The sequence below is a fragment of the Anas acuta genome, chromosome 4 (genome assembly GCF_963932015.1).
Source record: "Anas acuta chromosome 4, bAnaAcu1.1, whole genome shotgun sequence".
In the NCBI taxonomy this organism is placed as follows: domain Eukaryota; kingdom Metazoa; phylum Chordata; class Aves; order Anseriformes; family Anatidae; genus Anas; species Anas acuta.
In genome coordinates, this window is record NC_088982.1 from 33,148,558 (window position 1) to 33,172,222 (window position 23,665).

At 41.4% G+C, this 23,665-nt stretch overlaps 1 protein-coding gene across 1 annotated transcript; it reads right to left on the reverse strand.

The window, feature by feature from the left end:
* Positions 1-948: 948 nt before the first annotated feature.
* On the reverse strand, positions 949-22,774 carry ANXA5 (annexin A5). The gene is made up of 12 exons (XM_068680644.1): positions 22,619-22,774; positions 16,320-16,404; positions 15,118-15,212; positions 13,425-13,538; positions 11,163-11,253; positions 10,159-10,238; positions 9,634-9,690; positions 6,625-6,718; positions 5,281-5,376; positions 4,685-4,743; positions 2,501-2,623; positions 949-1,481 (listed from the first exon to the last, which is right to left on the reverse strand). The coding sequence occupies exons 1-12, from the start codon at positions 22,625-22,627 to the stop codon at positions 1,419-1,421; spliced, it is 966 nt and encodes a 321-aa protein (XP_068536745.1). The 5' UTR covers positions 22,628-22,774; the 3' UTR covers positions 949-1,418.
* Between the last annotated feature and the right edge of the window lie 891 nt (positions 22,775-23,665).

Here is a 23,665-nt window from a genome sequence, read left to right on the forward strand (position 1 = left end):
ATTACACAAGTGGAGATACAAACCGCACCCACTCCGTTCTCACATACAGGGAGTGACGTGGAAAATTCAGCAAACTGTCCAGGAAGAGCAGAGAGGAGCACTTAACTGTCTCTAAGAAAATCACTTGTGCTGGCTTTAAGTCTGCCAAGTCTCCAATTTGGACAAAAAGAAGTGGGGAAGACGGAGACAGCGTGAGGGAGAAAGTGAGTATGCAAGAATAAGTGTGCAAGAGAACTGAAAACAAGGTTTTAGAGTAGACCAGTCTTCAGTTAACATATTTACTTATAAGTAGTTGTCATATTTTACATCAGAAACCAAGTACTTATTAACCAGACTTGACAGTAAAAAATCACAATTATAACGTCAAAGTCTTGAAACTTCAATACTTATTCAATCTGAAAATTTAAAAGCTCTTAATCTGTGAAGAATCAATTCCAATAGGACTTTAAAACATGCAGTTTCCACAGCTCTTTTATGCGACTAACTGATAAGCTGTTTAGAATCATGGTGTTCAGACTTCACAATGCATGAAACAGTTTATTCTCCTTCACACACATCAATTTAATTTTCAAAGCCATTCATAAATGGTAAACTAAAGCAGCACATGTAAGGCAGCTTATATAGCAGACTGGTGTTTCTCTCATGCTGTGCTCTGCTCCGTTAACCTGATCAGAGAGTGGTGCTGCAACATTCCCTTTTTTCATGCAAGATTCCTAAAATATGGATCACTTTCTTCCCATCTTCATCAGCTGTCCCTACCACAGAAGTCTAGTAGTAGGCATCATGACATACAGCTGGAAAACATCAAATATACTTGTAAACCTGCATACTAGCAAGTAAAAATAGACCAACTGTTTAAAGTAGTAGAATCAGGAAAAAGAAATTGAGAATTGAGTAGAATCAGGAAAAAGGAAAACGAATCTCTGCCCATTAAAAACCACATACAACTTTGCTGAGAGGGAAAAAATTTATTGGTTCTTTAGATTTCCAATGACTGGTTTTATTATGATCAGCAAATTCATTCAAATATTACATACAAAGGATACCTTTTCTTCATTTGCAATGTTAAAACTAGGTTAACATTCAGTGGAAATGTAGAGAATAAAAGCAAAAAAAAAGGTCTTTAAATTATTAGTGGAAATACATGATTTCTTTTCCTTATTTCAGCAAAACACTTGCGAATAACTGGGTTCTGTGTTCAGGACCCATCTTGCATGATGAGGACTTTTGCATACTTTCCGAAGGCACTTGAAGGAGGGACTGATTATCAGCTGGATAATACGTTTGTTTTTAGTAAGTGCGATACTAGTATAAATTCAAACAGCCAGAAAGCATTAAGATGCAAAAACTTAGCCAGGCATGCTAACTGAAGGGCTGCAAAGCTGGAGTACAACAAATCCTTCGTGTCGCTGCCACCGTTACTCATCATCTCCACCACAGAGGAGCAGGAGTGCTTTCCTGTAGTCCCCAGACGTGTCCTTCTGTTAATATAACAAACCAGTCGCCGTGAGTCACAATCACAGAAACGCAAGGAAAAGCAGCCGCCAATGAAGACTAACACATTACGCATTTGTCCCACCCACAGGAAATCCACTTGGATTACTCCCGGCTCAGGAATGATGCATAAAAAATTCTCTGCCTCTTCTGTTAGAGCTATATTTACACAGACGGACTTTCAGAGGCAATAAAAGCTCCTGAAAGCTTCACTAGAACTGAGCTACCTATTGCACATTAAAAAGCATTCAACTGCAAATGAGGAAGTCCAAGAAAAGGAGAATCCAGAAGCAGCACCAAAGCAGAGAACTTTATGTTGTCACAGACAGATCATCAAATAAGGAGTAATAACAAAAAAAAAAAAAAAAAAGCAGCATTTAAAAATAAAATATAGCCCCAAAAAATTACAAGGAAAAAAGGCATTTTGGCCTAACTTTGCAGCAAATATACAACTGCTGGCCCTGGATTTCCTGCTAGCTCTTTCCCTTCCTGCTCCATCCCACCCACTTAAAGGAGATTATGATTCAGATAATGACTCCAGTGAAATTTCTTCCACTTTAAGTAGTGCTAAAGGTTCCACACACCACAACCAGAGACTGCAGCTCTGACTTCATGGTAATGCAGACTCCAAACCCCACTGCTATTTCTCTGGAGCCAGCACCCTCTCTGAAGCATTGAAAATCCTAAGGAACCCAGACAAGGAAAAGGAAATGAAGCAGCAACTAAAAATGGAAAAAAATGAGTAAGTGTAATTTCAGAAAACCACATCTGCTCTCCCAGCAAACACTGGAAAGAAACCTTCAGCTTTTCTTAGGAAATGTCTCCCACTTAAATGACACTACTCGGTACTTCATAAAACTGCAGATCAGCCCCTGCTGCTCTCAGATAGCACAGCGATGTCCGGCTCTACACACATCCGCCCCCCTCCCTTCCACAAAAACAAACATTGGAAACAACTTCATCTTAAATACCCCTAATTTCCCTGATGACAAAATAGAAGTTTTACCTGAATCATTTGATGCAACGATTTAGCAAAATTCTTTCTGAACTCTTGTCTAATATCCAACAGATCGATTTCACTTCTCGAAACCATGACTCTGATCAGGGTGTCATCATCAGTGCCAGCCCCCTACAAAGAAAAGTTTAAATATTACACTGTGAGTTTGTCATGGACAGTTACTGTCATAGAACAACAAACAAAAATGAGCAAGTGATGTCTCAAAACACTTGTGCTTTACATTTCTACTCTGCAACAGAGTATTTGGGACAGTATCACAAGGCATTCATGCTACAATGCGAAGACCAACCATGTGAGGTGCTCCAAGCCCCAAGAGTTTGGTGAAGTGCCATACAGTCAGCCCTCTAATTTTGTTTCATCTTCAGTGACACCAACTGCCAATGCCCAGATAAATTTAAAATAATCCAGTCCCAAGATTACACAGCAGTATATCTGATTGCTACAATCAGAATCACATGCACATCACCATCTCAGTGAAGTCTCAGACTGCAGAAGTGCAGTCAGTTCTGGAAGGGGGCACATAAATCCTAACGAAGGACTAAAACCAAGCACGTAGCATTGTAGAGCAACCCATTCCACAAGTTAGCTAGCTGTTTATTATGAAGAAAAACTTCACATCCCCTTTCCAACCACAGAACTCTTTTATTCATCTTCGCTGCTTTAAATATTTTAAGTTTCTGCACTAGCAAGCAGTGTCAGATGGACCCGCCGACCCCTCCTGCTCAGACACGTCAGACTCCACACAAGCCGAAGCAGTACATATTTTCACATGCTGACCTGCTAATGCATCTCAAGGAAGGACTTGGCAGAGCCCCCAGGATCATCTTCAGCCTAATGTCCAGGGCCACTCAATCCTTCGACTGGCTGTAATATTCCTGGGTTACATCTACAAGTGCCCTAAAGCTGCTCAAAAGTTATGCCGTGAGTCCAGTTGTTTCTGAGTAGGATTTGACATTAAAATCTGCTAAAAGCCAGGCTCTGCCCCACCTTATTATGAAGGCAGACAGATTGTAGAACTTTATCATGTCAAACTGCTAAATAACAAGTACACACTCTTCTGCCAAAGTTATAAACAATGATTTTTTTTCTTACAGAGGTTAAAGATGTTACTGAAAAAAATTTGGATCTCACCAACAGACTTGTGTCACGCTCTTCACAACAGAAATCAAAAAGATTCATAAATCCACAGAGAAAAAAAAAAAAAAAAGTTCTCTACCATATTCTTTAAAAAGTAAAAATGAAAATAAATAAAAAAGTGGTCCTCCTCATATAGTTCAGCATGCTGGTAGCATGTTTTGGATTTTCCGTCTGAACCATTTTTTACACTGATGGTTATTAAAGCAGTAAAGCAGCTTTTAAAAGTTAAGCTACCGTTTCATCTCTTTTCATTAATTCTCATGCTGACACCTCCTCAGCACAACCACCTGGTGACAAACACACTTCAGTGCTTTTCAGCGTGGGGAAGGGAGGAATATATTCAGGGAAGATGATAATTTGCTTGAAAACAAAAGACTACCTACCTCATCTTTCCTAGGGTTTTAATTACTATTAGTCACTGTGATTTAAAAATACAGATTTCCTGCTTATCTCTTCCTATTCAAGGGAAGGAAAGGACAACAGAAACACAGCTGTGCTGCTGATGGGGTTTCCCTCCAGAATCTTTCATAGCTGTTTAGATCTCTTTCCTTTTTTCTCTTAAAAGTTACTTTTCCTTCTCAAAATGGGATGGATAAGCCATTAAGCTTGTGTTTCAAAGCTAACTGCACTTTCAGTCTGTAAAAACGCTTTTCTAAAACAAAGAGCACTAAATCTACACAATCTGCGGTTCAGCTTTTGGTCATCTTTACTCCCTAAATATATCCATCACCTTAAGGCACTGTTTATCTAGCTGAAGGCATGCGATGGATCTAGCCAGATGTTTTCCATTGTAAGAAGATCAAGTCCAAAAACAGCTGATGAAACTGATGTTTCCAGTCAAACACTTATGGTCTGATAAACTTACGATCAACCCAAAGAAAGGCACATGAATTGTTTGTAGCCTGTTCCAGATCTGCATACCCCAACAGTATCCTGTTGGCATTTGCAGTGAAAGAAGAAATGAAAAACAAGTGAAAGGGTGAGGAACAGTAGCCACAGGAGAAGGAAAGTGACATATGGAAAACATATACATACTTTCATGGAATAATACAGAGTCTCAGCAAAATAGGCAGGCACACTGCGGATGCATTTCACTGAAAAAGAGGCAAAGGATTAAATTACTGATTGCTATTCAACACGAGACAATCTGTCACTGGCAAGATAAGGCTTCTGCATCATTCTCTCCAATGCTCACAACTGAGTATACAGCTAGCTCGACTGTTCCTCTGCTACAACTCTTGGTTTTAAGAGTTAAAGTGCTGTCATAGAAGAGACCTGACTAGCCAAGTTCTACTCACAGTCACAAGTCTACTGCTGCATTGTCCAAAAATGAGATGCCAGGAATACAAAGGCAGAGCTTTGTCTCACTTTCTGGTGGCGGTGCACATCATGAACAGAAGGCAGTTCACAACACCACTTCCCACCCTGCTGCTTCCCACCATCCCACCCTTTCCCTCATCTATTAAAAAAAAAAAAAAAAGTGTAGAGGCTTATTCTCTAAACACAAAAATTGGGTCTATTAAGGTCCCACTAAGAAGGAACCGTGTTTTCATGCCACTTCCTGTGACGGGTGGAATTTGAGGGATTAAAAGAGAGAAGGCCAGTTTGAGATTAATTAATTCTGTAATTACCAACTGCCAGAAGCAGCTTCTCCAAATCACCAGAGGTTTCACGGTCAATGGTCTCTTCAATTTGAAAGCCGGAAATGGTCATATATTTGTCAAATACTGGAAAACAGAAAGCGTGCTTAATGTCACATGTGTAGTCAGATATCTTCCCCAGTATCTTCCTCAGTACAGACAGGTTAGTGACATCTGTATCTCAACATCCACTGTTCAAATGCTGTTGTCCACTCATTCTTCCCTCTGACCTATTTTAAATGTCTATTTCCTACTGGACTGCTATTGTACTACAGGTTCCTACACCTTGGGAGGAGTACCACCATGCACCAGAACATGCTGGGGCCACCCAGCTGGAAAGCAGCTTTGAAAAAAAAGATCTGGAGGTCCTGAGAGACCAAGGACCAAGCTGAGCATGAGCCAGCAACGGGCCCTTGCTGCAAAGAAGGATAATGGTATCCTGGAGTACACTGGGGAGAATATTGCCAGAAGGTTGCCAGCAGGTGATCCTTCCCCTCTGAGGGAAGATAGGAAGCTGTACGAAGTGATAAGCATTTTGTCTCAGAGCACAGCTATCATTTAGCCTGAATCTAAGATCTTGTCTGTGCTGGGCTACTCCACCCACTTAACTTCATGCAAGCTGTCCTACTGGCAGTCTGTGTTCATAAGTATCGGTAAGACAACTTTTCTTTGAAACATTACATTTCTATCATGCCAAGTACATGTTGGATGAATGTAAACAAACTTTAGGATTGCTTTAATGCCAGTAACATTAAAAATAAATAGATATTTAAAATCGCAAACCAAATTAGCTTTGAAAATCCAACCAATCCAAAGGGTAAAGGACAAAAAAAAGAGACTGGAGAACCAAAGCAAAATGTAGCGATCCTTAATCCCAATGCCCTAAGCAGCATAATAAAACAGACTTATGAATGGATGAAGAACAAGAAAAATATTATTGTCTCCTTATCATCAGCTAATAGAATATGCACCTATAAAAGGGTTGATCTTTTCAGGGCTGATCTTCATGAGATTGTAGTGACTCATAACAGGCTCTCAGAATCACTTTATTGCCATGACCTCTTCCAAAGGAAAAAATAATAAACACACATCCAGAAAGAAGTACTCCAGCTGTTCCTCAGATCCACTGCACACTCCAAGCAGCAGATCACTTCTTGCTGTGGAAGAAGCGAATTATAGGAAACAAAAATAAAGTAGAGGGAAGAAGTGAATAAATGTTACTGGACTTGACAAATGCAGTACCAGAAATGGTTCTTCTACCATTTCTACCACCACCTGGGTAACAGTGGGACTTCAGGCAGAAATTTTCAGTCATACATGGACCATATTACCTACCCCTCCTTAGGTGGGAAACGCTTCGGGTTCCCAGGATGGTAATGAACTTCTCTTCATCTGTTCCCCATTTCAGTTCCCCAGCTCTAAACAAGACCTGTTGTAAATTGAAGAGATTAAAACAACAGCATTTGTGATGTGGTTGCACATCTAAAAAGCTCCATTCTTCTTACTCTAAGGAAAATTATTAACAAGCTATAGCTGGAAGAAAAAAAAAATACGTACAATTGCCCAATACTAAACTGACTTTATCATTTATTCCTTTCTAAAGTCTGAAATTGGCTGCAAAAGCATTTACATGAATAATACTGCTTAAGGCCCTAACTATGTGCATAGTCGTTTTCATAAGCCTCAAGTTTTCTGAAACTGTTATAATCCAAGAGATAAAATCCATTCCTAATACTGCCTTTTTTTTCCTTCCCCTATTTTAAATCAAACTGGCAAAACTTTATTACATTATGACTCATCTCAATGGAAGAACTCTGCTAACTCGGCCCAGGAGGAAGTTTTCCAAAAAAGAGGGGCAGATGGATTTTAAAGTCCTCAGAAACACAATTTGTCAGATGCTAAATTCTTAACCAATATAAAACTAGATCGGTAACAGATTTTAGTAATTTTAGAGCACAGTGATTGCTCTTCAGGTTAGTCTGAAGGCTACTAGCAAACTTCAGAAAAGTGAAATGTTTTCAAAAATTCGTGCAGACAGCAGAAGAAAAACAAAACGGATGAAACTCAGAAGCCTTCTCCAATCATGTGCTAAACACCACACAATGTAAGGAGAAAGGTTTTAGATATCAGAGCATACAGCTTCTTTTCCCCCTCCTCAGCAAACAGAAGGCAGGCAAACAAGTTACCACCTGTACTAAGACAATCAAATATTTCCTAGAAACACCCATTCAAGCAGATCTCCTGCATAGCAATGCTGTTGGCCAGCTGTCTGCCCGTACTGTAAAACTTGAATGCAAAGCTACCAATTTCCTACTTATGTTTGTCCCACAGTCCTATATAAAGTGCATTTGTGACTGCTGATACATTAATGACACAGAGCACAAAAGCAGGGGGGGAAAAAAAGCCATTAAAGCATTGCAAGGATATTTAGTTTAAAATATATGCTAAGCTCTTCAAATGAATACCAGCAGTCTCCATCCACGTCCCACCACAGCATTTAGAGGCTCCAGGAATGCATTTCTCTGGAGATACCTGAAGCTGCGAATGGCATTTTATGTAAGCTCTAACAGTTACTAACAATGAGGCTGCATTTTCCCACCTTGTATTCCCATGGACTAAAGGCACTGTTATTTCTAAACTGAACGTTTGTAATGTCTTAAAACTAAAGCACAATCATCTAGCCTGATCTCAGAGTTTCTTAATGGCAAGTAACAGATCTCCATACGTTCTCCCACCATCATGTATAAATAAAAGAAGTTCTTTCCCTAAACTGAATCACCAATGTGGTGTAGTAGCTGTCTTAAGCAGTATTCTGAATAATAGTTCAAACAAGTGTTAAATCAGGGCAGTGTCTTACAAGCAGGGACGTGTCCGTTCACTTACAAAGAAACTGGAAACAAGCATTAAGCCAGGTGCTGTCCATATTGATCTTATTGTCAGGAACAAAGTTCATAATTGTAAAAATAGCTAAACTGCATTAAAATTTCACTGGCCTTGCTACTATGCAGTACCTAAAGTGTACCTCAACTGTATAACTTTAAAAAGTGATATTCACAAAACGTCTTGCAAGAAGTTACACTTCCCCCTTTAAGTATTCTCAGAAAAATCTTAAAAGTTTCCTACACATCCATACCACCTCAAATGCTTTTTCCCCAGCCACTTAGAAATTATTAGAAATGCTCTGCATCCATTCCAGCTATGTTAACAATATCTTTGCATAAAACAGCTAAGAGAAATGTGACAAACATATGTAACAAACCAGAGAGACCATTCAGAAAACCACATTTCTACATTTAGGTACAGTGTCTCCTTAATCTCCAGGCTCCAGTTTTCACAGTATGAGTTTTAATAGAAGGAGAATGATGCTTTCTGAATTTACATAACAAAGGATTGACAAAATATATCTTATTGGCACAGGTCTCTCTCTCTCTCTACGCCTTGCCCTGCTATCAAGAGAATGTTTTATTGATCTGGTATCCTGTTTTTTCCTCCTTGTCACCTAACAGTTCATACGTTTTCTTTCATCTCAGACGATTTATGAGAGACAATTTCTAACCCAGAGATCTGAAACAGCTGAGAATGAACATGCATTACTTCTGTAATCAAATCCTGAAATATTGACCACAACTACAACAAAGCCTACAGAATGCAGCAAAAGACTTCATCAGGAATACAAATTTATTGCTGGTACTTCTCTTCCTGTGTACAACACAGGTTTAGTGATCAGTGACAAAGTCGTGGAAAATACTCACAAATGGCAATGGGTGGGTCCCTAGAAACTCCACAGCAGACAATTCTTGGACTGTCAATTTGTTACAGTACCACAAAGTATTTGGAATATTTTCTTTTTAATATTTCACCCTCTCTGGATGTATCCCTTACTGAAATAGCATTACTATTTCTCTGTAACATGTATATGACACAAGATAGATTAGGATTGAATTTAGAGAGAAGCCCAAATCACATGTTAAACAATGAAATAGTAACACACTGCTGAGCTTTCCAGCAGCCAAGATCTCAGCATCACACAGCCTCAACAGTCACACCTTTCTCCTCTTATAACCTAGTCACTGTTCTGTTCAGGCACCTCAACAAGTAATAAATAAAACAAGATGTGGTTTACACTGAAACACAGAAGTGCCAGAAGTCTTGATCCCAACATTTCACCTTTTGTTACTTCTTTTGTCCAGAACACATAAAAGTGCAGCAAAATGTATTAAAAAAATAAACACACACAAAATCATAAAAATTCTCTCTCACATGTGAACTATATTTATGCATGTTCTTTCTGAGGTAATTGTAGAAATACCCTTTCCCCCAACAAAAAGTAAGTCATTCACCCACCTGTGCATCCTGCTCAACAAGACCCTCATCAACTCTGCCCTCAGGATCTCTATTTGCCTAAAAAAATTAAGAAGTTGTTAAGCTGACAGGTGAATCAAAAAACAAACAAACAAACAAACAAACAACAACAAAAAAAACCTATCTAATATATTGAAAGTGTAAAAATCGCTGTGAGAAGTCAATCCCAAATGCACCTTACCCAAAAACAGCCTCACTTTTCACTTCTGCTTGGATGTGTATTTATGAAATAACCGTTCTGTTTTATTACCTTCAAAAACCTATGCAGCAGGCATTCTGCTATACCCAGAAGTATCATAGAAGCTTTTCAAGCCAGAACTGTGGAAATGGTTCATTACAGAGCTCAAGATCATAAGTTCAGGGAGAGTTACTCAGTTTCTGAACCAATCTTGCCTGTCACCAAGTCTATCTAGAAACCCTCGTCAGTAAGCAGAAAGTAACAAGAGTACATCAGACAAAAAGAAAGGAAAACCATACACACACACAGGCATACACGGAGATACTGACCTGCAGTAGGACCACCAGCATTCTCTGAAAATGGCCTGATGTTTCTCCTGTGATCTTATCCTCCAAGTTAGCCTCGTACTCTGCAAAAGAGCAACACCCATTCACTACCTTACAGACTTCCTCGCTATTTTGATGAGAAAATAGGGAAAAGCAAAAAATGGATTTGACTCACAGCTTGTGGAATCGTTTGTCAGAAACAGTTTTAACAACTGGACATATTCTGCCATCCCTTACAACCTAACATTACTCTAAGAGATGGAAAGGCACCATCTCACACCCAGTTGCAGGCACAGATTACTTAAAATATTTTGAATCCAGAATGAGATACACTGGTTCAGCTCTTTAAGGAACTAAAGAGCATACAGATCTGGAGTTATACAGAAATATGGCAGTCTCACAACTGTTCAACAGGAAGGAGCTTATAAAAGTCTCGCTCCAATAAATTTTGTCCTTTGGAACTCTAAGTTTTGTCTTGAACTTCATTAAGATATGAGGATTTCTTGTGTGAAAGAAATCTGCATAAATACAAAAGTGTTGAATTAAGTATTGCCTTAACAAAGTAACCCCTGCATTCACAGGGTGAGAGCACGTACTCCTGTGGACGATAAAAAAAATGCAATACATTATAACAAAGCGAAAAAAAAAAATCCTATTTCTTTATGGTATGCCAGTTTTCTGACTTTCAATTTTTTAAAACCCTCTTTTGTTCAAAAGAAATAAAATAATGGGTGGAATAAAGAAATTACATTTGAATAAATTCTATCTGTAAAGCACAAAAAGACCAAACACTGCATATCCCAATCATAGCCCCAAACTAAAAAGGATTTTAGCTTGCAATCCATACTCTATTTTCTTGCAATATAAAGTTTCCAACTCAGCAGAACAAAATCTCACTTGTTGGATACATGCCTCAGTTTACAGATAGGTCTTGTTTTAAACGTGTTAAAATCATCGTGAAAGAACTGAAAGGAGAACTCAGAACTTGATTTTATACTGAAGTTTACCTTGCAGATAAACCTGTTTAATATTCCGCACTTCAGCAGGTGTTCTGGAGGCAAGAATTTCAGTCAACACTTTCTCATTGGTTCCTGCTCCCTACAAGAGTGCAAGAAGAAATCAGCTGATTGAGTAACAGAAGGAAAACAAGTGTTCCCTTTGACAACCAAAGGCAAGCATCACCTCATACATCTGGATCAAAGAAAGAAAAAATATTTTTCTGGTAATACCTAGTCTATCCTGGGAGGCTTGGAAAAGTAATTTCTTTCCATTCTGGAATGATTGTTTTCAAAACACATAAAGAAGCTCATGCTGCAGGACTCAGATGATCCACAGTCAAGTACACCCCGATATACCTCCACTCTTCACTGTTACAGCTGATGACGTGACAGTAACTGAGTGAACAGTTTCCATCTCAGCTCAGTTCACACACCGCCCTTCACTGATCAGCACACAGATGAACAGTCACCCAGCATCCCTTTCATTGTAAGCAAACGCATTTTACAATAGAATCGCTAACTCAGGCCCTCAAATAGTTGCTGCACTCCATACATAGCCATAACAGGCACTCTGCTTTCACAAGGATAAAGTTTACAAAAGCCAAGGCAATATCTTTCTTGCCACATATCTGCGTCTACTTTGCCTATAAGAATAAGCCATTGCTGTTTACACTCCAAAGGGAGCCCTTACCCTGTGTATCTTTTATTTTGTTTTGCTGCAGTGTGTTATTTACAGTTCTTCCTATAGAGAAAACTTCCTATAGGGAAAAAAATCAATGTACTGTGTACAAAGATATTCAAAATATAGATCTAATAGGATACACACAAACATTTTCAAAATACAGATTGTTTTAAGAATATGCCTACTCAACAAGTAAGGCAAGCACTATTACATTAGTTCTCTAAGGAGCCTTGTAGCAGCAGCAGTAGGTAACTCAATCTTCAGCACAGACAATGCTCTTAGCTGAGTTGTCATCCTGCAGTGAAGTTCCTGCTGCCACATCTTCTTTAGTGCTCTTATCCACTTTAGCTGAATTGCAGCTAGTGTCAACATTTCGTCCTGTGCAGAGACATTCACTGCGATCCTATGATCTTGTGTTTAATACCATTTGTTGTAACTAACAAGAACAAAAACACTCTTGTTCCACTATCTCTGTTTCCCTCCTGTACCCATCTGTTCTGTCATTTCCCCGTCAGTCTTTGACCCTTAAGTCAACACAAGAAGCTTGGGAATACTTTCATTCCTTTCAGTCAGCCAGGTTTTTATCAGTTTATTTGTCAGGTGCCATGTTCCCTTCCCCCAGTGCACATAAAGACATTACAAAGATTTCCAGGATTACAGCTTCTGTTGGCTGAGACATTATTTGCTGGGTCATGGGTTCATAATCACTAGCTTGCACAGCTGACTACATATTAACCAGCTGCTCATCAAGGATTTGGGGAGTGCTACTGTCACCCAACCAACCACTAGCTGACACCAGCCAACTTCAATGTCATCTACTTTAATCAACAGGTTTCTGCAGAAAACCCAGGGACATCCAATTCCTGAATTTCCACAGGCTGAGGATATCAAACAGGTGTGATCAAGGGGGAAAAATAGGAACACATGAAAAAACACACTAAGATATCTAAACACACAGACTGCAAATTGTTGTTTCACCCAGCCTTCCCAGAAAGGTAATAAATGCACTCACCGAAGAGAGAAACGTCAAAAAAAAAAAAGAAAAGACTACCACTGACAGGATTTGTCAACTCTTGTCTCTGTATTACTGGAGGGAGCTTTTAGAACACATTCAACACAGATAACGTCCCCTAATAATTTTGGTGCTCGATGTGAGTTTACACAGGCATGCTAGCCCACCAATTTTGGAGTTGGACTGTTTTCATCAGGTGCTAAATAACTTCATGCTTAAATAACAGTCAAAAAGAGACAACCAAAGCTATCACGTTAATGAAATGCTGTGAACTAATTTGCAAATCCTAGGTTGCTCACAGCAGAAAAACTAGCATCCACTGGACTTCAGCAGCAAAAAAGAATTTAAAAACACCACTGATCTGCTTGTTAAACCTAAATCAGAACAAGTCTTATGCTATGCAAATTTTAATCAAAACAATTGCATTAGTGATACTAGCAGGCGTTAGCATAACATTACTAATTAAAAGACAACTTTATCATCATTTCCCTTACTAACTGAAATGTTCATTCCTATACACAACAAAAGAGCAACAAACACTGTATACGATATACTCAATCTCTTGCATTCTCCTTACCTTGATTGCATGCTTCAGTGCATGAGCATCAAAAATACACGTTGGTCTCATCAAAGATACCATCAGCGTTTCAAACTTGCCAGTGAGTTCTGATTTCAGGTCATCTACAAGATCCTAATGTGGAACAAACAGTACTGCAATGAATTCTGTAAAGAAAATTCTCTTCTTGCCACGACTTCGCATGGCAGACTTTGAGCCAAAGCATTTGGTAACTCCATCCATACTGAGGATGAGGTCAGTACTAGAAGCATACTAATGGGAAAATATGTAAGCTTTTGCACAAAAACCTGATGTATTCTAACAAGGTACAGAAAAAGTTCACTTCTTTGTGATAATCAAAATGGAATATTCTAACCTAGCCAAACTTAAGGATTTCTCATTTTTATAAAGGGAATAAAAAGGAAGACCTGGGGAACTACAGACCTACTGACAGTCTCACCTCTGTGCCTGGTGAGATCATGGAGCCCCTGGAAACTATGCTACAGCACATGGAAAATAAGGAGGTGACTGGGGACAGCCAGTATGGCTTCACTAAGGGCAGATGGTGCCTGACAAAGCTGGTGGCCTTCTACAATGGGGTTACAGCACTGGTGAACAGAGGAAGAGCTACTGACATCATCTACCTGGACTTGTGAAAGCATTTGACACTGTCCCCCATGATGTCCTTGTCTCCAAATTGGAGAGGTGTGGATTTGACAGATGGACCACTTGGTGGGTAAGGAACTGGCTGGATGGTCGCACTCAAGGAGTTGCGGTCAGTGGCTCAGTGATGAGTGGTGCTCCTCAGGGGGCAGTACTGGGACCGGTGCAGTTTAATACTTTTGTCAGGGACATGGACAGTGGGATTGAGTGCACCCTCAGCAAGTTTGCCGATGACACCAAGCTGTGTCATGTGGTTGACACACACAAGGACAGGGATGCCATCCAGAGGGACCAGGGCAGGCCTGAGAGGTGAGCCTGCGTGAACCTCATGAGGTTCAACAACACCAAGGGCAATGTCCTGTATCTGGGCTGGGGCAATCCCAAGCACAAATACAGGCTGGGCAGAGAATGGATTGAGAGCAGCCACGGGGAGAAGGACCTTGGAGCACTGATTGAATGAGAAGCTTGACACAAATCAGCAACTTGCGCTTGCAGCCCCGAAAGCCAACCATATCCTGGGCTGCATCAAAAGCAGCAGGAAGAGGGAGGTGATTCTCCCCCTCTGCTCCACTCCAGTGAGACCCCACCTGGAATCCTGCACCCAGCTCTGAGGCCCCCAGCACAAGAAGGATGTGGATTGTGGGAGAGAGTCCAGAGGAGGGCCACAAGGATGATCAGAGGGCTGGAGCACTTCTCCTCTGAAGACAGGCTGTGGGAGTTGGCATTGTTCAGCTCAGATGATCAGCTGTGGATGCCCCACCCCTCGTGGTGTTCAAGGCCAGCCTGGATGGGGCTTTGAACAGCCTGGTCTACTGGTATAGTGTCCCTGCCTGTGGCAGGGGGGTTGGAATTAGGTGACCTTTAAGGTTCCTTCCAACCCAAACCATTCCATCACTCTTTATGGAGAAGGGGGACACAGTAACTAAACTAGATTTTCTTCCAATAAATCTTTTACAGAGAGCATGATGAATGCACTTCACAGTTTTAACTAATCATCATAGGCCAAATTCAGCTCATTTCTAGTGTTTTTTGTTTGTTTGTTTTTTCTCACCCTGCCAAAGAGCGTTTTAAAGGCAGATGCAATTTCTTGACGCTGGGCATTATTTCTGCTGGTAAGGATCTTCAGAATAGTGTCCTCATCAGTCCCTGAGGTTAGAAAGAAAGAACAACAGTTACAAGCATATTCTAAAAACAACAATAACAAAACCCATCAGTAACACAAACTAAAAAGACAATGTAAAACACTTTAAAAACACAGAAAATAAAAATCTACCGATAAACAGCACAATCATTTAAAAAACGAATGTCCACACCTCAAGCTGAGCCACCAGGTTTGGTGTTCTGCTGTAGCAAGAATATGACTGGAGAATAAGCATTGCTCTCCATCAGTGCCCTGTTCCAGACACTGCCCCCAGCACCCCAGCCATCAGGTATAAAACAGTCACAATCTTTATTCCATGAACAAGCCTGCTGTCAGGCTCCCCAAGAGATATACTTCAGAATAAATGCCCTGTCAACTCCCAGAAAACCACAGGCCAGTAATCCTAAACACCCCTGAGTAGGGAAGTATGGAGCTATTATTGATTTTATATGCAGTAGTTTACAAATTTATCCTCACAACATAGCACCTTGCTAGCTCTATTGAATTTGTCCATAGACCTGAGGTTTATTGAATTCCGTTCTTCCTTTCTCTCTGCTCCTTCCCACAGGCAGCTTTGAAGAAAGTATCAAATTAGCATTTATTCTCACAGCAAAGTTTTGGGGCAGAAAGCTACAGCATGAGCTTAGAGACCACTTGTCAGGCTACATTCGTTCTGTGTGCTCGTGTTCTTTGGTCACAAAAACTGCCCCGTGTTTAGCCACTTCCAGACCTAGGGAGCTGTTGCCCCTTTTGCAAACACAGGGCTTCTGCTGTTCTGTGGTAATTCGTCACAGTTGTTCCCTTTAAATTCATAGTCTATCTTTACTGAGCAATAAAACCGCATGTGCAGAGAAGCCTGTGAAGTATCAGATTTTAAATGGGAAGTGTCCAAACCATCATTTTTAACTTCTGTTAATCTAAAAATCAACATCCTTGAGAGAGACACAGTCAGAACTAGGACATGCCCAGACTCCTGCAGTCCCAGGGCCGTCATTCCATAGCATGTGGACACACGCCCTATCCTCATCTGCTAACATAAAAAATGAGTTCAGAAAATGTTTTCAAAGCAGGAGTGAGAACTCTTTCTTCTTCATAACATAAATTGTTCTTACCCATTCCCTTCATGGCCTTACGAAGGGCTTCTGCATCAGCTCTGGCATCAAAAGGAGAAAATGCTGTCACGGTGCCTCTTGTGGACTAGAAGGAAGAGAAAAAAAAAAGGTGGGAAAAGGAAAAAAAAAACAGAAATAGAAGGTAACAGCATCTTTCAGTTCTCCATACACGAGCTCAGACTAGATTTGAATCCAAGATCCAAAAAACAATAGCATTTTTCATGCAATTGTCTGCCTAAATAGCAGCTTGTGGGTATTTCAACACAGCTCTACTCAAAAGGTTCAGCAGTAGGCCAGCTAAGTTCAGGTTTGTTTACATAAAGGTAGTTTGCAGGGTTGGTACTCACAACACTGGAGCACGAATGCAGGAAAATGACTAAGAAATGATCATTTCCTGGAATCATTTGGGAAATTAATTGCACAAGTCACACAGGCCAGATAAGCCATACAAGGATCCTAGACACATTCAGAAATAAGAACTTCCTTCCCCCAAGAAAAGCCTGATGGAGGTTTCAGCCAGTATCACACTGATTTTTTCCATCACCCTGAAAAGGAGACCTACTGAACTCCTCAGTGACTTTCAATTTTTCCATCATGTTTCTTTCGGCGTAAGCACCTTTTTACTCATGTGATTCAGCTACACTGCTCGTGGTAGTTCACAGCCAAGAAGAAATAACAGTTCACACCAAAGATAAAAGATGAGCCCATCCAAACACAAACAGAATTCCACTATGTTTCCATGGAAAATGATTCTTCAGGGACTTTCTGCTTGAGTCAAACACAAAAAGATATTCAGCACCCGCACAGAACAGTCTGGCCTTTATTTAAACACGACAGTTCAAGAACCTACTGTGCTATATACATACAGGTAATTTATAAACTACAAAGGCCAAGAAACAGCAGGGTTTTGGCAATAAGGAGGCTTTCCAACAGCTGAAGAAGGAAAATTTAATGTAGGTATTGGCATACTAAAGTAACAATCAGCGCGGGCAGGGCATTTTTCCAATCCTAAGGAAGAACACAAAAGGAAATGCCAAGACTTCCACCGAGACTGACAGCAGCCTATTTCACAGACAGCACAGCCATCTGGCCTCTGTGACACGGCCTTTCCCTCGAGTTAACAATTTCAGCCTCACAGTGCTGTGGTTTCAAGCCAATTTACTCAGCTAGGGTAGGTCAGCCAGAAAAGCATGGAGAGAAAAGAACTGGCAAGCACGTACCAGAAACTGCCCTGAAGCACTGCTGCCTCTCAGGCCATCCGTGTGTTACTGCCAACAGGGAATCCCTATCCCTCCCCCTGCCGCAGTAGTAATGGGTGAGGCTTACCCCAAAGTACCTCAGAAATCCAGAACACAAAGTACCACGGTGTTTAAGAGCAACAACAAACTTCCCTCTGGTAGATGCTTTCCGATAGCCAGCCTACTTTAAGGACACGTCAATTCCCCTGGAGCAGTCTGTTTTTCCCATTACAAGCAAGGTTTTAGGCAGTACTTCAAATTTAGGTACAGTAATGTGTACTTACAGTCTTTTTCCTAGCTTATTCCAAAAGCTATAATGAAGAAACCTCAAGGAACTGGGATCAAATTTATAAACAGAATTTAACCTGGTAGAACAGATAAAGTCTGAAAAGCCTCTGTTTTTCTCCTCCTCCATTATTACTGTACCAGCCAGAACGGGGTAATTTAGAAGGGTATTTCCTCCTGCTTTAGTATCACTGAGTATTAGACAACTACCACAATCCTCCTTGGAAAATCACCCTCTGGTCAATCGGTCCTGGATAAAACAATCACTTAATTTAAAGTTTTCTTTTGCTTATTTTGTTATAAGCAAGGGGCATTTCCTGAAGTGATTCCTAAGTCTTGTGACAAGGGCCCAACATCGCTGTGTGGCTGTTTTAGAGAAAGTATGCACAAACATTGTGCATACACAGATTAAAAGTCACTCTGAATCATCCTTCTTATTTTTATTAAGAAACTTTCTGCTCTCTTTCGAAGCACATAGTGGAAAGCCTTACCATGTACTAAGTCTGATGAACAGTTCCTGAAATACTTCTGCTGCAGCTGTAACCTAAAAACATTTTTCTTGTACCTTTTACATTCCAGGCATTCCCTTCTGACACACAACATTTACTGGAGTTTGGCTACAGCATCGCCCTCAAGCAGTACTTGAGTGGCACTTAGCTTGCAAATCAGAGATAGTGCTGCAACTTGCAAATCAGAAATAGTGCTGCAGCCCTGCCATCAGCAAGGACTGCTCCTACAAGACAATGTTGGATACAGTTTTGCAGGCCCAAGTGCAACCTGCAGTCCAAAAGCACCTTCAGAAGCCACCAATGGGCAGATGTGACACTGACAATGGTAAATATCAACTTAGTAAATATCCCTTAGCAAATATCAACACTCCACATTAACGAAACAAAGAGAAGGACAACAGGCCTCAACAGAAAAAGTGTTGCAAGACTGTAACACCCCAAAGCTACCCACACTCTACTTTCTACATACCCCATTATACTGCCTGCTGCTAAACAGCCTTGGGTAGCACAAGGGCAATTTGAGATGATAGACTAGAAATAAACAGCAGCTTCCATTTCCTCCAGGCAGCTACCAACAGGACCAATGAAGACACAAGTTAGTATAAAAAGAAAAGGAAAAAATATATTTATATATATATGTTACATGAATATATGTATAACTCTAAATGCAAGAGAATATCTAGCTTTAGATCTCATGCCCTCCAACAAAGAAATTCATATTGTTGGTTGATTTTTTTCTTATTTATTCTGCTCTAACAACAGCTTGCAGAACAGGAAGATGCAATCTCACCAGGCAAATTGTTTCTAACCAGCACCTCAGCTATTTTAATTTCTCCCAACAGACAACTTTGCTTCACAATTTGATGTCATGTGGCCACATACCCTGGCAACAGCCAAGGAAACATGCAAAATCAACAATAGCCACTTAACAAGGTTCCTTTTAATTTTTCCCCACCAAGCACACACAAGGTTTCCTACCCACAAGACATTTAGCCACTCTTCAATACAAAGCATTCATTATCAGCTAACAAAAGAGCATACTTGAACTGCTTCAGACTTATTTCTGGTTGCCCTTGCTCTGTACCCTCTCACAGCAAGTTCTTACCATCCAGATATCCCATACGTGACGAGCTACCCCCTTTCATGATGCTGCACAGCAGCAACAGAAGTCAGGTCTCATCAATTTACTGCTGGAAAGGCCAGTATCTAGTTAAGAGCAGGTGATACGTGACATGATTTTTACTTAAATCAGCCACCTGCTTAACAGATGGCATAGGAAAACTGTGGAGTGGTGGGAATGGAAATGGAGAATGTTTTCCAGCACACAGGTTGACAAACAGAGAAGGCATGCTATTTTCAGAGCACTGGAAGAACCCAGAAGGTCACGTGCTAGAGTAAGTTAAAGACTAACTTGAGTTGTGTGGGGGTTTTTTTTGGTTTGTTTTTTTTTGTTTGTTTGTTTGTTTGTTTTTTAAATAAGCATACCCATCTTGCAGATAAAGCACAACACAGCGCCCACCAGCAAAGTGAAAGCCTTTTTGGTCACTGAAGACCAGGCACAGAGCCCAGCTCAAACTACGCATTAGAGTCGATGCCATATAAGAATTAGATTGTACATCCCTACCAAAATTTCAACAGCAGTAGGACATAAGTGATGTTGTGAGTGGATGCATACAGCCATGGAGCTAGCATGAACCTGCAACTACTTTAAGGAGACTTCAGCAAAACCCCTCTCTAAGTTTAGCAATGCTTCAGATTGCCCAGTTATAGGGAAGGAGTAAGCTCCGGTCAGCAGACCATATTCACATCTGCCCTACTATATTTACACTTCTGACAAAAAGACGGAATTGCACAACAGCTGTGCTGAACTATGAGTCAATACACCATAGAGATACCAAAGGTAATGAGGACAGACAGAAAAAAAAAAAAAAAAAAAAAAGCAGGAGCAGAAGAGAGAAAGAAGATAAGATCAAGCAATGGCAACTTGGGAACCAACGCAGGGACATTTGCAAAAACTGTCAGAGAACCTGTCCTCACAAATAACCCCAACAAAGCCAAGGAACTGCTCAGGACACAACTCTGGAAAGGCATTTGTACTTCAGGATGTGAGAAATAATCCTCTAAAGCAATACTACTCCTGTGCTGCCAGTCACACAAGCACTTTGGCAGACCAGGAGCTGCGGATACTGCACACAGCAGCCACACCTCCACCTTCCTGCCAGTTTATAAATAGACACACTACACAGTCCCAGCTTCATTGCAGGGAAACGTTTGGGAGTAGCAGACCAAAACAGGCCAGTCCTCAACATACAGACTATAACTCTTGTTGCTTTCCTTAAAGGTTTCCCAATTAGCAAGCACAGAGCAGCACTTCCAGACAATAGCTCAGCAAGCAGGAAGAGTTCTTCATACACATCTGTACACTAATGAAGATCACTACATACACAGATGTGTGAGAAAAGATGCCTTGTTAAGACTTCAGTGATCCTCCAAAGAAAGCAGATAAACACAGGCACAGAGGGACCAGTCTGTACAGCACATTATGGCACGCTGCAGTTTTCCCACAAAATGAATGAACCTTTTTCTCCTGGCCACGGAGCGTATGACATCCTTTTCCTGAGCAAAACCAGTGACAAAGACTCCAAAGATAACTTAACTTCTTCAAAGGTTTTATTCTTCAGGGAAATATTTAGACTACACTGGACTTTAGCACACTGTGCTGTCAAGTCTTTTTGAACATTGAACCTTTAATTGCACACATAAATAACTACTGTCAATTGATACTGTACATTTCATAATTAATTGATGTGTATTTTCATGCCTTACCATTACTTCACAGTGCAATAAAATTAAGAACAGATACCTGCCATGAGGAGCAGAGCTTATTCTTCAACTTTTATTTATTTATTTATTTTATTAATTACAAGCTGCAAAGCTTTAACACTTTCAGTCTTTCTTTTTTGGCTGCATAATCACACAGGTAAAGAATACTACTAAAGTCAGTGGGAAACAGCCATCTGAACGTGGAAACTGGAGTGCTGGACCTACCTGGTACAAGACTTCATAGTTCCAGTGACTTCAGCCCTGCACAACTCACCCCACTCAGTAGCTCAAGCCCAAGTGTCACCTCAGGCAGCAGAAAGTTCTGCTGCACAAGGACAAGAAGAGCTGGTTTACACTAATGAAGAATGAAATATTCCTTTTAATTAGATCGAGAGTTAGTGTGTCTGTGGAACAGACTACAGGTGAATTGCAAATTTGCATGTTTTTACTAAGATGAACTGTAACAAAATGCTGTTCAGGTAGATCTCTCTGGTCTGATGCCCTGCGCAGCCTTGGATAGCAGTCTGTTTTTCTGAGATGCATCCTAGACAAACCATGCTTGATGCTTGAAGAAGAAAACAGAACCCCTCTCTTTACCCCTCCAAAAAAAAAAGGGGGCGGGGGGGGACGACTTAGCAGAATATTATTAAAAATAACTTGTTAAAAAACTAATTTATTTCTCTTAAAAATAAATCCAGACAGAATATGGGTAAATATTCACCGCAGTGTTAAACCCCTGCTAATTAAGTTAGAATAGGAACAGATTAGTCGGAGGGGACCTTCAAGCATCACCTAGTTCACCTGCCACCACATTACTCATACATCACTGCACAATCACGCTGACTTCTGCTAAGGCAATCCTAAAATTTGATGGCTCCCCTTTTCCAAAGCAGTACAAAGTCCATAAACAAGCAACCCAAGCCTTGGACTGCTGGGAGCATGTGGTGGATGTACTCGATACAAGGCTAAAACAAACGGGTTTGCCTCGTACTGCCAGCCTCCACCCAGGCTCAAACATGACACCGACACAAGGAAAAGGGCTCAGGTGATGTCCTGGTCTCGCAGCTGCAAAACTTTAAGAAAAATTAAGCGGGATAGAGCGAGGCAAGAGGAGGAGGGCCCGTCGAGGAGGAGCACCGCTGCGTTTTCCTCCTCCCTCGCCCAGCGGCGAGCGCCAACGCCCAGGCGCAACGCAAACGCGCGGCACCGAAAACTTGGCCAAACGAGTGGAAACTGACCGAAAAAAAATAATAAAGTTGTGCTTGACGTGATCCTCACATGACTGAGCCGCTTTCCCCGTCCTCCTCCTCCTCCTCTCCACGTCCCCCGCCAGGCTGATTTAAGGCAGAGCAGCAATACATTAGTGGGATAAAGGAAAGGGGATGGTGCCCGGAGCCGAGCGGGGCGGCGGGGGCACCCCCATCCCATCCCTCCCGGCACCCACCTTCGCCATTTCGCAGCTCGCCGGGCCGGGACCGAGTCCGAGTGTGCAGAAAGCGCCTGGTGCCGGTCAGTGCCCGCTCTCCACCACAGCCCGAGCCTCCGGGAGCAGGCAGGGAGGAGGCAGCAGGCAGCAGGCAGGAGGCAGCCCCGCTCCGCCCGGGGGCCGGGCCGGCACCGCCCGGGGCGGGCCGAGGCTGAGGGGGCCCGCTGGGGTTAGGGGCTCGCCCTGCCAGGGAATGGGGTCTCAGAGCTTCCAAGCAGGCGTTTTACGTGCCAGGACAAGCAGTTAGCTTGCGAGGTAGGTGGGTTAACAGACGGGGGGTGCAGTCTGCACGGCTCGATAGCCATTTTCCGCTGGTGCTGCAGGCTTGCTCCCTCACCCGCACAAACGCCATCCAGCTGTGTGCTGGATGAAAGGAGGGGAAGAGGCTACAGCACAAATGGAATTTGGTGTTTCTGCCAAAATACAGCACAACCTCATGACGAGAGGTTTTTGATATGCAGAAGTCACTTTTGTCTTAAAATGAGTGTGTTCTTTTTTTTTTTCTTCTCTGAAAATACTGACAGGACTGCAGGTCACGATGTCAACTTCAATCTTTCACCCATCATTTCTTGTTGTCCCAGAAGAGCACAAACAGTTCAGGAAAAACACAAGATCCACCCAGCTGCCTTTACTTGCAGGACCAAGAGCCAGATGATTTGATAAAGTGGCCTGATGTTCCTACTGAAGCCTCATTTGCTTCTAATCCAGTGGAAGTGGCCATCTAGATGTGATGACAGTCAAATGAAGGGAATAGCGAGTTCCTTGTACCATGCATCTAGAAGTGCACACATCAGTTAATGTAGGATCAAGGTTCTTAAGGAAACAGTGAGTTATGAAACAGTTTCAGAAATAATGGTTAAAGTTCAGACTGGTTGCTTTTAGTTTAAGCACAGCCTAGCTCTCACACACACATCCCCTTCTGAGAAAGTAAAAGCCCTTTTCTTCTTACTCATTATATCCAGAGCAGATGCAGGTCATGCTGGGACCACATCTCAAGCTTTGCCA

What these genes read in the sequence shown, in the direction of transcription:
- ANXA5 (XM_068680644.1), bottom strand. An exon ending in CACTGAAGCATGCAATCAAG is followed by an intron (nt 11,254 to 13,424) that starts GTAAGGAGAATG and finishes GCACTCTTGTAG; the next exon opens with GGAGCAGGAACCAATGAGAA. An exon ending in TGCTGGTGGTCCTACTGCAG is followed by an intron (nt 9,691 to 10,158) that starts GTCAGTATCTCC and finishes TAATTTTTTTAG; the next exon opens with GCAAATAGAGATCCTGAGGG.